The sequence below is a fragment of the Heterocephalus glaber genome, unplaced genomic scaffold, assembly GCF_053883595.1.
Source record: "Heterocephalus glaber isolate CG9 unplaced genomic scaffold, H.glaber_assembly_v1.0 deba00001532, whole genome shotgun sequence".
Classification (NCBI taxonomy): Eukaryota; Metazoa; Chordata; class Mammalia; order Rodentia; family Bathyergidae; genus Heterocephalus; species Heterocephalus glaber.
Window position 1 is genome coordinate 26,270,429 of NW_028258330.1, and position 13,893 is coordinate 26,284,321.

The following is a 13,893-nucleotide window of genomic DNA, read 5'->3' on the forward strand; positions in this document are numbered from 1 at the left end:
ACTAGGGATCAAACTCAGGACCTTGCACTTTCAAGGCAGGAACCAGAACTACTGAGCTAAATCCCTGCCCCAGAGTGCCTGGATTTTTGAAACTATCTACCTAAATGAACTGCCATTGTTTACATTATATTCATATATATATATATATATATATATATATATATATATATATATATTCTAGTCTCTCTTCAGTGGCCTTTAGACATGATTACACTTACATTTATTTTTTCATTTATTCATTTATTTTAGTTTTTTGAGAAAGGGTCTCATTATGTTCAGACTGGCCTTGAACTCACTATGTTGCCCAGGCTGGCCTCAAACTTGTAATGATTCTCCTGCCTCAGCCCGAGTGCTGGGATTACAGGTATTTGTCACCACACCCAGCAACACTTACTTTTTAGAAGTTCACATGATTAAAAACTGTAAGGACAGAGCTAGGGATTTAGCTCAGTGGCACTGTGCCTGCCTCATAAGTGCAAGGTCCAGAGTTCGATCCCAGGCATCAAAAAAAACCCAAAAGAATGAAAGGACAAAAAAAGATACACAGTGAAAAATCACCCTCCCACCTTGTCCTCACGCCATGAAACTCCCCTTCAGGGGGCAATTGCTGCATCCGATCCTTGTAAACAAGCAGTTGCACACACACACACACACACACAGTCTTTTTCCCGTTATCATATAAACAGTGGCATACCATGCACAAGATTCTGCACCTTGTTTTTCTTCCACTTAATATTACATTTTGGAAATAATTTCTTAAGTCATAAAGTACTTCCTCATTTTTTAAAATAAGTGCACAGTGTTCCATTGTATGCACACGACTTTGCATAGGCTCTTACGGGAAAAACACCAGTGGCAGATTCCCCCAAATCATTTGGGGCTGGATCTTGAGACCAAGATGAAGGATTGACCCGGGACTGAAAACTTTTCTAGATCCTGAACATGAACATTTAGACCTTTCTTCCCATGCCTTTACTGTTTGTTTTGTTTGTTTGTTTTTGGTAGCGGGGATCGAACTCAGGACCTTGCACTTGCAACGCAGCAGGCGGTGGAACCACTGAGCTAAATCCCTGGTCCTGTCTGTTTTGTGTGTTTATTTGTTTTGCTTTTGGATGTCATTGTTGTTTGCCACACTGGGTATTGAGCAACCAGGACTTTCAGACTGAGCTACACCCCCATCCTTTTTATTTCATTTTTTATTTTGAGACAGGGTCCTGCTAAATTGCTAAATTGGGCTTCAACTTGTGATCCTCCTGCCTCAGCTTCCCAGAGTTCTGGGATTACAGGTGTGGGCTACCACACCCAGTTTACCTTGCATTTTCTATCAGTTAAAAATTCAGTCTTCTGCTGCTTATAACTTTTAAATACAGTATGGTAATGCTCATAGTATATTACATATAGAACAACTAGTTTAAAAAATATTATCTGTTTACATAGGCTCATCTCAATATTACATCTCAAAATTACATAGGCTCATCCATTTGGTAGTGACTTCCTTGATCTCCCTGATCTCCCCAGGCTGAGTGACGTCACTCCCTCTACAATCCCACAGGATGGTGTAACTAGTAGTGGTTGTCACATCTCATGTGTGCTCAGTCTTAGCCCTTTTACCTGAAGACTGTCTTACTCAGCAGAGCAGAGTGCTTAGTAACATTTATAATATTCTTGCAGTATTTTTTTGTCATGTTCTACTCACAGTGGTATTCCTGACTCAGCCTCCCAAGCGCTAGAATGACAGGTATGCACTACCAATGCCCAGCTTAACAACCATTTTTTTTTTTTCTTTTTCTTTCTTTTTTTTTTTTTTTTTTTGTCCCAGGGATTCAACTTGGGACCTTGCGCTTGCAAGGCAGGCAACAGAACCACGGAGTTAAATCCCCAGCCCAACTATTTCTTAATCTTCATATTATTTGATCCTCATGACACCGTTGATTACTTCCCCCCTCTTTTTTTGGTACTGGGGATCAAACCCAGGATCTTGCACTTGCAGGGCAGGCAGCAGAACCACTGAGCTAAATCCCTGGCCCCATTCCCCCTTTCTTAAAACACTTTCTTCATTTGGCTTCCAGGATTTCTCTGTTGCTTTCTTCATTTTGGCTGTTCCTTCTCCACATCTTTTGCTGATTCTCCTTCATTTTTCTAACCTCTAAATATTAGAGCTCTCCTAGGACCCAGTTATTGAAACTCTTTTCTACACTCCTTCATTTCCTAAGTAATTTCTTCCAGTCCCTGAGCTTTTAAAAATATCTTTATTCTGAGAACCTCCCAATTCACATTCCCCTCGACCTCTTTCTTGAGCTTGGACCCGCCTATCAAACACCCTACTTACCCTATCTACTTGGGTGTTTAGTAGACGTCTCCTACTTAATGCATCTCAAACTGGGGACAAGAGGAAATCCAAGCTGAGCTCTTGATATTTGTATGAAATCCCATCCCTTCGGTCTTCTTTGTGTCTGATAAAGGCAACTCTGCTAGTTGCTCAGGTAAAAAGTTTGGTGCTATCTGATGTTTCTCTTTTCCTCATACTCCATATCAAATCCACTGCCAAATTTTGTTAACTCTGCCTTCAAAATCTATCAAGAATCCAACTATACTCCACTATTTCCACTTGTACGCTCTCCCAGGTCATCATCTGATTGCAGTAGATTGTATGATGATTGCAGTGACCTTCTAGCTAGCCTGTCTACTTACAGCCTTGGCAACCTTCCCCAGCCCAGCAACTAAAGCAAGTCTCTTAAAATGTGAAGCAGAAGTTGTCTCACAACTTTCCACTGGCTTTTTAATCACATGGAGATCCCCTCCCTCTGTAATCCTCATCTTCTCCTACTCCTACTCTTCCATTCCAACCACATTGGTCTCCATGTTATTCTTCAAACTTGCCAGGCAGGCTCTTGTTTCCAGAATTTTGTACTTGCTATTTCCTTTGCCTGAACATTTTTCTCCCAGATAGCTGCATGGTCCACTGCCTTGTTCCTTCTGTTCTTTACAAAACACTCACCTTCTAAATGAGGTCTTCCCTAGCCACTCTATCCAAAATTTCACACACACACACACACACACACACACACACACACACACACACCCCTCTCACATTTCATGTCCTGGTTCCCTAGTTTTCTCTACAGTGACTATCTAAATATATTTTTTAATTATTTTGTTTGTTGCCTTCACCCCATTATAATTTATGTAAAAACAGGGACTTTTATCAGATTTGTTTACTGCTCTATGCCAGTATCTAGGATAGTGTTCAACACAAAGTGGCCATTTAATAAGTATTTGTTGAGCCCCGGTGTGGTGGCACACACCTGTAATCCCAGCACCCAGGAGGCTAGGCAGGAGGATCACCACCAATAAATATGTGTTGAATGAAGTCAAATGCTATCATGTCACCCCTCTATTAAAAACCTTTCATATCAATCAAGGGGGCTGGGGATTTAGCTCAGTGGCTCCGCCACCTGCCTCGAAAGCGGAAGGACCTGAGTTTGATCCCCGATACCAAAAAAAAAAAACCTTTCTGTGGGGATGCAAATATAGCTCAGTGGTAGGACATTTGTCTAGCATACAGGAGGTTCTGGGTTCCATCCCCAGCAGAGAAAGAAAGAAAGACTTAGGCAATGCCCTACTGCCTGGAGCAGGGTTATCAAAACTTTGGGTTTCAGAACCCTCTCTACACTCTCAAAAATTATTGAGAACCCTAAAGAGCTTTTGTTTATGTGGATTATTTTACTGATAATTATACTAGAAATCAAAACTGATATTTAAAAACATTTACATATTAATTTTAAATAAGCTTAACATATAAAATACTGCTATGAAAAATGTCCATATTTTCCAAGACAAATATTTAGTGAAAAGAATGGTATTGTTTTACATTTTTGAAAATCTGGTCCCTGGCTTCATAGAAGACAGTTGTATTCTTGTACCTGCATCTGTGGAGATAAGTCACGAAGCTTCTGGAAACGACACAGTACTCTCACAAGAGGATGTTAGAAAAGAAAATATTGTCTTGGTATTATTTCAAAACTACCTTTTGGTTCTGTGCCTTTGCACATACAGCTCCTCCCGCTCTACCCAGGAAACTTCTGGTGGTCAGTCATGGCTCATCTTACCTCCCGATGTCTTTACACAATCTGTAGTTTCCTCTTCTCTACTCCCATAATACATTGTTCTCTCTCAGAGCACATATTTGTGTTATTTTCTTATTATCTAATTAATGTCTATCTCCCAATTGATTGTCCTCTACAAGCAGAAACTATAACTGAATCTTCTTTATATCCCCAGTACCTCTTGCAATACTTAGCTTTCAAGCTGGGCATGGTGGTGTATGCCTATAATCCTAGCACTCAGAAGGCTGAAGCAGGGGGATTGCTGTGAGTTAAGGCCAGCCTTGAACTACATAGCAAGACCCTGTCTCAAAAACAAAACAAAACAGGGCCGGGGATTTAGCTCAGTGGTTCTGGCACCTGCCTTGCAAGCACAAGGTCCCAAATTCGATCCCCGGTAATAAAACAAAACAAAACAAAACAAAAAAACCACACTCAAAAGATATATAATAATTCTATATTGAATAAAGAAAGAAGTGGAGAGAAGAGGGGGCTCCTGTAAGCTCTGGTGTAGATACAATATTCCTTGGATTTGTTTATTTTTTTTTTACAGAAAAAAATTAATTGGAAAGTTAGAGGAAAGGACTCCAACGTAAGTAACTGGAGGGGGCACACTCATACTGGGATTCAGACTGGCTCACCCACATAGGGAAGAAGCCAGATGCCCAAGATTAGCTGATAGACGGGGGTCCACATGATCTCAGTCCTGGGTCATAGCTCTGGAATCTTTGAGGTTGAGGGAAAGGAGCTTCTCTCGGTCACGTGGGGCTCCACCTTTCCTGGAATCCATGTGATCATAGGTTTAGGACAGTGGTTGGAGACTTCTAGGTGTAGCTGAATGTCCCTGTAAACCTCTTATTTTGGTGTTCCCAGTCTTGAAGGGGGATGAGATCATGTAAATTTAGGGCAAATCAACCCCATCCAGCCAACCCCTAGAAAGACACCCCGAAATGATCAACACACCTGTATGCAGAGCTGAGAAGAGATCTGACCCAAGATTTACAATAAGAAAGAATACAAAATGAGGACCAAGCTTTGTTCTGCTTTTAGTCACCTATTGGGCATTTGTAGGCCCTCAATATCAAAGTTTTACTTAACATTTGGTCACTTGACCATATCGTTTAAGAAGTGAATCTCAGCCATTCTTGTGGTCTCTCCCATAAATTGGAGAAGACAGGAGACATTAGTTTCATTTTACATGTGAGGAAACCAAGACTCAAGGAGATTGATTTGCCCAAAGCACACTGAAGTTAGTGACTTTCAGGTATCTGATTTTAAGTCAAGTGTTTTTGCTGGGGGTTTTTTTTTGTTTCGTTTTGTTTGAGATGGTCTTGTTGTGTAGCCCAAACTGGCCTGGAGCTCGAGGAGATCCTACTGCCTCAGGCTCTCAAGGGCAGGGATTAGTGGTGTACACCACCACACCTAGCTTTTTTCTGTTTTATCTCATACTCATCATGGTCACTGGAGGCTGAGAAGTCAATTCTGTTGACTCCATTTTAGGCCATTCTAAACTGCCTTTAACTTCTGAAGTGACTTTGCAATGGTCTTTGAACCTTCCCCTTACTGAGGACTACCTTAGGAACTCATTTGCTACACATCCATCTACTCTCCTCAGCCTCTTCTTTCCTTGTCAGCAGTTAACTAATGCCATCCACATCTGCTACCCTTGGTGGATGGCTCAAGGCGGGCCGCTCTATCATCATAAGCAGTTCAAGAGCATTTGGCATTAAGTAGAGGAGATGAGTAAGGTAGATCCTGTCCTTAAGAAGCCCAGCCCATTGGCCAGAGATTTAGCTCAGTGGTTCCGACACCTGCCTTGCAAGCACAAAGTCCCGAGTTCGATCCCAGTACCAAAAAAAAAAAAAAAAAAGAAGCCATGCTGGGCGTGGTGGTGCACACCTGCAACCCCATCACTAAGGGGGATGAGATAGCAAGTTCCAGGCCAGCCGGGGCTACATAGCAAGACCCTGTCTCAAAAACAAAGAAAGCACAGCCCAATATGCTGCTTTTCCCTCCCCGAATATACTATGTCCTCCTTCTGGAATATATCCACTCCCAAATCTTCCCATATTGGGTTGTACACTGTCTTTCTTCAGCAGGGACAAGGCTTTATCCCCATCTCTGTCATAACTTCTGTAACCACAATTATCTGTCACTAGCTCCATAATGGACTGAACTGTTCAGTGGTGTTTACCAGTCTTTAGTCCCTTTCATATCCTGAGATTGCCAACTCCTCCTCTCTCTCGGGAGCTCTCCACCCCTTTACCCTGGCACTCCACAATCCTGGTTCTTCAATCTTTTTGACCACTCTCCGGACTCTCTTGTTACCTCTCCTCCACTCTTTTTCCTCTTCTTTTATACCTATTACCTCCTCCCTTCCAGGTCATTTTAGAGAGAAAAAAGAAATGGGCTCTGAGGCTAGGTTGCTCCAGGTGTACCATTTACTATACATAAACTTACTCAGAACCGCCACCTCCTTTTCCTAAATTGGAATAACAAAAACTGTTCCGTAGGGTTTATCAATCAGGATTAAATGAGATAGAATTCATTAAAGTGCTTAACCCATGCCTGCTATGTGTAGCAGACATTCAACAAATGTTAACTATTATTGCAGTCCTTATTTTCTTAAACTGAGACATGCGGTAGTCTCCCAACTTATCTCTGCCTCTTCTTGTCATTATTCTCTACCTTTTGAAAGAAATACACATGCAGCCTCTACTAATTTCCAAGTGCTTCATCCTTACAGCTCTCTCATACAGTAATACTGGTATCATTTCATAAAAGTGGAATAAGCCAAGATTTAAACATATGTCTGACTCTAAAGCCTATGCCATTTCCACACTTCCAAATAACCAGGTAATCATAAAATACCATTTTTCATACATCCTCCTGCTCAAGAAAATCTTATCACCACCCTCTTCAGAGTACAACCCAAATTCCTCATCCTAGCATTCGCCATCTTGTACTATTTCCCACACTTCTCAGCATCTTCCTACAGGAACCTGTGCTCCAGAGAAACTGACCTAGCACCCCAGCCATATTCTGTCCACCCTCAACTTCCTCTCTCCACTGCCCTTCCCTTGTTTTTTTTTTGTTTGTTTGTTTCTTTGTTTGTTTTTGTTTTCTGTTTGTTTTGTTTTGTTTTGGGTGCCAGGGATCGGGTCCTTGCGTTTGCGAGGCAGGCGCCAGAACCACTGGGCTAAATCCCCGCCCCTGCCCTTCCCTTGTTTAAATCCAGCCTTTCCTTCAGAGCCTAGTGAGGGTCCCACCTCCTTCCAATACTTTTCCTGACCACCCCAGCCCCTCATCAGGACTCACTTGGCTCCTGGAGCACTTGCCTGATGCTTTTTGACATTTGGAGCTTGCTCTCCTGTTTTTCCTTGAGCTTGCATTTTCTCACCAAGGTGTAAAGCCCTGCACTTCGTAATGGGCCTTCTTTGCTTGTTTGTATCCCAAGTAGACCAGAGCCTTATGTACAGAAAATGCTTATAAATATAAGTTGTTTGGAATGAAAGATGATCCTCCAAGCTGAGAGATCTTTCCCTCTCAAAATAAGGGAGAGCTCGAGCTTTGCCTTAACTTCACTTAATGCTTTCCAGAGCTTCAGGTCTCTCATTTTACCCTCTCAACCTTTCCGCCCCAGCGCGCGCTGCCCCTCAGACCCCCTCTCCAGTGCCATCCTCTCAGGCTAAGGGCTTTCTTTTAGCTCATTCCCAGCCCCTATCCCAGGGCGCTCCTCAGTCCTCCCCGCAGGCTGTGTCTCTCCTCCGGGGACAACCTTTAGACCCTCTCCCCCAAGGCTCGCCTTGAGCTTCAGAACCCTGACCCTGATTTTCCACCCAGAGCCAGGATAATTACGCCTCTTCGCCCTCCCTCGGGGCTACCGCCCGACCCCTCCTCCACCCACCTCAGCCAGCCACCCGCCCTAGCGCTGTTCTTCCAGCCTCCGACCTCCCGCCCCCTTCCCCTTCCCCTTCCCCTCCCCCCGCCCCCGGCGCCTCCGCCCCCACCCTCGGCGCAGCGTTGTCCGGAGCCGCCGCCCCGCAGGCCTGGCTGGGTGCTGCCCCCGCGCCCTGGTCGCCCCCTGCCGGGGCGGGGCGCGCGGAGGCGGGGGCGCGCGGCGGCCGAGGCGGCGGCGGCGGCGGCGAAGGCGGGCGGGCCGGGCGCGTGTCCGCGGCGCCGTGACTCGGCGGCTCCGCAGCTGCTGCAGCGGGAGGACCCGGCCGGAGCCGCCGCCGCCGCCGCCGCCATCTCAGCCGGGCGGCCGGGCCCCGCCACCGGGATGCCGAGGACCCGGGGCGGCCGTGCCGCGCCGGGCCGGGCCGCACGCCGAAGCCGCTGGCGGGCCCCGGGGCGGCGGCTGCTGCTGCTGCTGCTGCCCGCGCTCTGCTGCCTCCCGGGCGCCGGGCGGGCGGCGGGAGCTGGGGACCGGGCGGCCGCGGCGGAAGCGCCCTTCGCCGGACAGGTGGGACGCGGGGCCTGCGGGCGGGGCGGGGGGCGGCACCGGCTGGGCCTGGGCCGCGCCGCGCGGCTGCCGGGGGCGGGGCGGGGCGGCGCGCGGGGTCCGCGCTCGGGGTTCGGGCCGCGGCGGGCGGGAGCGGGAGCGGGGAGGGCCGCGCCGGGGCCGCACGGGCGGAGCCGTTCAGCACCGCGGACAGGGGCAGCGGCGGGGTCGAGATTGTAGTGGCGGTGGGGTGTGTGGCCTGCATGTCTATGTGTGAGGGAAACCGTACAACGCCTCGGAGTAAATAGTAAGCGCAGCCAGTCTGTTGTGGGTTGGGAAAAGAAACCGAGGATGTTCAAACTGGAGAAGGGGGGCGGGGGGGGGGTGGACTCATCCCTGCCTTCGTATCGGAAGGGCTGTCAGGTGGAGGCAGGATGGACTTGCTCTGTGTGGCCCCACAGGACAGAACTCAGGCCAACAGGGGTGTGGGGGGGAGGGGTGCAAGAAGACAAATTTCGGCTTAATATAGGAAGAAGTTTGTAACAATTGGAGCTGCTCAGCCAGCTTAGGAGGCGGTGAGCTGCTCATCACTGACATGTGCAAGCAAAAGCTCCAAGAGGCAATTGGATGGATGCATGCATCCATAATACCTGCATGGATACATGCACAATAATAATAATACCAGCGAACATTTACTAAACCCACTTTAGGCCAGGCCAGGTGCTGTTTTATATGCATTAGCTCATTTCATCTTCATAACTACTCCATGAGATAGTTGTGATTGTTATCCCCATTTTACAGACATTATAGACTTGGAGAGCATAAGTAACTTGCCCAAGGTCACATAGATAGTGAGTGATGGAGTTGGGTTTCTAACCTAGGCAGACTGACTCTGGTCTCACATTTAAACATGTCATTTTTCTGTATCATGTGAGAAGAGGACAGTTGAACTGTGTAATTTCTCTGATCTCCTTCAGTCTAGAGTTTGCATTTCTAACAATGTTGAGACTGTAGTGTTGTGCTGGGGAAATTCAGAATGATTTCCTGAATTATCCTAAGAGAAGGAGTGTACTTGTTGAAGCAGGCAATCTGTTCAGAAGAATCTGTCAGAACAGCAATTTTTAACTGGGCATGGGACGCCAGGGGTCATAAATTCCCTGAAATTTTGTGCCAATTTGTGTTTGTATTTACAAATGTGTGTCTCTCTAAGAAAGAATCCCTACTCTTCTTCAGACTTACAAAGGATTACTTGTTCCTCCCCAAAATTAGGATGTGTAGAAGAATCTTTTGCCCCAGTTAATAGTTGTCCTCCAAAGATCTTATAATTACTGGTTGACTTTTAGTGAAAACTTTTGCTAGCTTGTTTGTTTTTAGTTTTAGCTCACATCAGAGTAATGTGTTTCATGAGTTTACACCCTAGAAAAATTAGGATTGATTTAGACTTCCTTGGCTGCACCCGCTGAGTTGGAAAGACACTGATCCGGGATTTAGGAGGCCTGGGGTCTAATCTGACTTTGGCCCCTGGTGGTTCCTGTGACCTTGAGCCATTTCCTTGCCCTCCCTAGGCTTAAATTTTACCACCTCTAACAGATAGGGGTGGAAAATGTCAACTCTGGAATTTCAAGCATTAAGAGGAGGTATTTAATTAAATATGTCAGGATTTGGAGAGAAGGTTATGTTTACCCAGTCCTTATCCTTACCAATTTTACAGGCTTTGAATATATTCCACTTCTCTTAGCTTTTTTATTTACAAACTTAAGTTTCCCCAATATGACAGGCCACCATTAGAATAGGCACGTTCATCCTCTGGATCATTTTAGCTGCCCTTTTTGGATATTTTTGAGCCTGCATTATCAATTTGACCATTGTCCCCAGGTGTGGAACCCTACAGTTTTGCATAAAGAAAGGGTGATTTCTTCCTTGGTTTCTAGGTCCCATTCTCGCTTTTGCCCATCCCTATGTCAGCCATCCTGACCTCAACATATGAGGCAGCTGCCTTTAGGAAACAGTTTGCAATGGCTCCCCGATCCCTTCCCTGGGTCAGAACTGATAGCCTGGAACCCAACACCCTATACTTACATGGATTATTTTTATCAGAGTGCATTGCCTTACATTTCCCTACATTGACGTTCAGCTGCCATTTTGCATCCTACTTTCTCTCTTCCTCCCTCTCCTTTCCTTCATTTTAGCATTTTCCTACCTGAAAGGGCTTTATGTGATCTGCAGTCCTGAAATTTTTACTTTGCTCTACTTCCTCTGGATCACTTATAAAAAATTTAAGCCAGACAGGTCCCAGCATAGTCTCTTGGGGCCCCCTGAACTCTTAACCCTCTTCCATTTATTTCCATCTGCTGTTTCCTATCTCTAAGTGAGTTCTCAGGACCTAACACTACCCTTCATTCCATTCCATTTTAAATGTCTAATATATTCAAAATTTTCTGCAAGACAGCCAAATAACATCCACTGCTTCTATCAAAAATTTGTGCCTAATTATTTCTTCAGTGAACAGTACTGGATCACATGATTGAAACCTTATAGAATATTGTTGCTTTTCAGTGAGCTGATAATGTTGCTTACTCTGCATTCTGTCTTTAAGGCCCCTAGAGTCTAACTCCACCCTACCACCCCATTAGCAAGCTGTCTCACCCAGTGTTCGCAGATAATGCATCCTTACTCCAGACAAGCCTGTCTCTCTCTTTTCCTAAAACAAGCTACCCATGTTTCTTTGAATATCATCATGTGTTGCTCACTGCTACCCTCTTCATTCATCCCAAACCACTCCCTAAAGTTTCAGCTGATTTTACAGGAAACCCTCCCTCACTTCTCTAGGCATATTTTATTTCTCTGTCCTTGGAGGATCACTTTGGGGCAGCCCTAGCCAGTGTGTCATTTAATTTTTTTAAGTACTAAACATTATTTGGTAAAGGTTATGGTACATAGGCAAGGGCTTTCCCAACCAAAATATGTATGTTTTTAGATCTGACACAGTCCACAACCCTCAGCATTCACTATTGAGTATTCAGTGAACATTCAGTGATTGTATTCTTTATGTCCAAAAGTTACATGAATCTGAAATAGGCGCTCATAGGTATACAAGTCTTGAGGTCCCTTCTAAAACCCGTCTTAGAGATGAGACTGATTACCTTTCTTTCCTTCAAGGGAAATAGAGGTTATTTCTTTAGGCCATGAATCCACAATTTCACCGTTGAGTTCTTTCATAACTGTTTAGGTAGGATGTCACCTAATGATAGTGGCATGCAATTGAGAGGAATTGAAAGGTAGCCATTACCTTAGAGATCACCCAGTAAGCACACAGTAGCACTTAATAGATACTTCTTGAATTCTCTTAAATGAGGAGCCCAAGAACACAAACCTTGATATAAGTGATTCAGAACCAGAGCTTTTCCCCAGCCTCCTGACTTCTAAATTGAAAGCATTTTTCACTGTCTTTGGCTTTTGATTTCATATTTCTGATCTTTCATTACCAAGCCCCCCTCCCCCCCACAAAATGATTCAGTCTGTTCTCTTTTTCTTTCTTGAATGTTTGCTTCTTTTGTATTTTGCACATTGGGGGTCCTCTCTATTCTCTAATTGTCTTCCTGGCTTTGGCTTATTTAAAGCATCCCTTCCTCTTATTTTTTTTTTTCTTTTTTCATGTTTTTTTCTATTGCTTATTATTAGCTGGTAAAAATGTCACTTAATTTTTTTTTTTTTTTTAAATAGGATCTTGCTATGTAGTCCAGGCTGGCCTCAGATTTGAAACAATCCTCCTCCCTCAGCTTCCAGAGTGCTGGGATTATAGGCATGGGCTACCATGCCTGGTCTGTCTCTCAATTTTTAAAAAATTTTATTTATTTATTTATTTATTTATTTATTTATTTATTTATTTATGCCTTCTTAGGTTCTAATCTGATTCTGAGGAAGGTCATAACAGGTAGAAAGAGACAACCAGTAAGCTCACACCACACAGTGTATGGCTCCTAGACCCTGAGCATAGTGGATTCTGGCCTTTGAGACTTGTCTTAAGTGATTTACTCTGGGCAGATGGAGAATGTTGTTTGGTTTGCACCCCTACAAGAAGGGTTACAGCCCCAAATTGGGTCTGGGGATGGGTAGACATATTAAGAAACCCTAACATATTCCCAAGTCTAAAAATTCTTTCAATGTGATCACAGCCTCTTCATTCATGTCAGAAAAAACCAGTTCTCACTGTTAGGAAGTTTTACCCTTTGCATAAGCTGAATCTACTCTGCTGCATTTTTAATTCATTTTTCTTATTATTACTGTGGGTTTTCCTATTGTTTTAATAGCACTTTGTATCCAAGGTACTTTGTGCTTTCCAAGTGTATGTGCGTGTGTGTGTGTGTGTGTGTGTGTGTGTGTGTGTGTGTATGGTGTGTCCTGACAACAGGCTCATGAAGAAGGCAGGGAAGATGTCCTTACTTAATAGGTGAGTAAACTGAGACTGGGAGAGATGATATAACTTACCCATCGGCTTGTCAGGGACCCACATACAGCTAATAAGCAGTAAAGTCAAGTCTAGCAGCTGAGTTTCCTATCCTTGGGCTCAGTGCCTTTTCCTCTACACAAAACTGACCTGTTCTGGATTATTAGAATAGCCAGTTAGCCATTCTTTCCCACTTTCATGTATATCCCACTCCAGTCCTTGAAAGAGGTAGCTTTAGAACTAGTAGACATAAATTATAATTGTACCAAAGAAACTAATCTTAGGAAGTGCCTGGCCTTATAATGTGGCATCATATGAACATCAAAAAGAGGAACAAACTGAAGCCATTGTCTCCTCAGCACCCAGTACAATGCCTGATACCTTCTAGACATGCTATAAATATTTTTAAATCAGTTATATTGTCTGTGTACCCCACCAATGTCTTTAAATAGTGCTTGGCACACACAACTCTGTAGCTTTTTTGAAGGATAAATGAATGCATGCTAGAGGTATAAATTAGGTAGGTGTAGAGGCACAGAAGAGGGAGGAAATACCCAAATGGGCCAGTCAGAGATGCTTCCAGAAGAAAGTGGTACCTTAGATGAACCTTTGAGGGAGGAGAATGATGGAAAATGGTAAGTGAGCAGTCCAGACAGAAGGGAAAATGCGAACCATGCCCCTGCACAAGTTCATAGCGTGTTTAGGAGACAGTGGATAACTAGATGTGCCTAGAGTATCGAGTTACTTGCTCTTTTCAGTAAGAGTGTATACAAAGAGGCTAGAAAAGGAGCTGAGAGCATATTGTGCAATTGGCTTTTGTCCAGGGGCTGAGGGGAGTCAATAAAAGGTTTCTGAGCAGAGATGTGACCTGCTCAGAGAGCTGTGTTGAGGAGGTGCAG

General features: G+C 44.5%; 1 protein-coding gene across 1 annotated transcript in view; it reads left to right on the top strand.

The window, feature by feature from the left end:
• The first annotated feature begins 8,370 nt into the window (after positions 1-8,370).
• The window catches only part of Mmp24 (matrix metallopeptidase 24), a 44,612-nt gene continuing 39,089 nt past the window's right edge, over positions 8,371-13,893 (top strand). Inside the window, exon 1 of the mRNA XM_087188942.1 lies at positions 8,371-8,568. Coding sequence (XP_087045068.1) covers positions 8,386-8,568 — 183 coding nt within the window. The 5' untranslated portion in view covers positions 8,371-8,385. The remainder of the gene's footprint in view (positions 8,569-13,893) is intronic.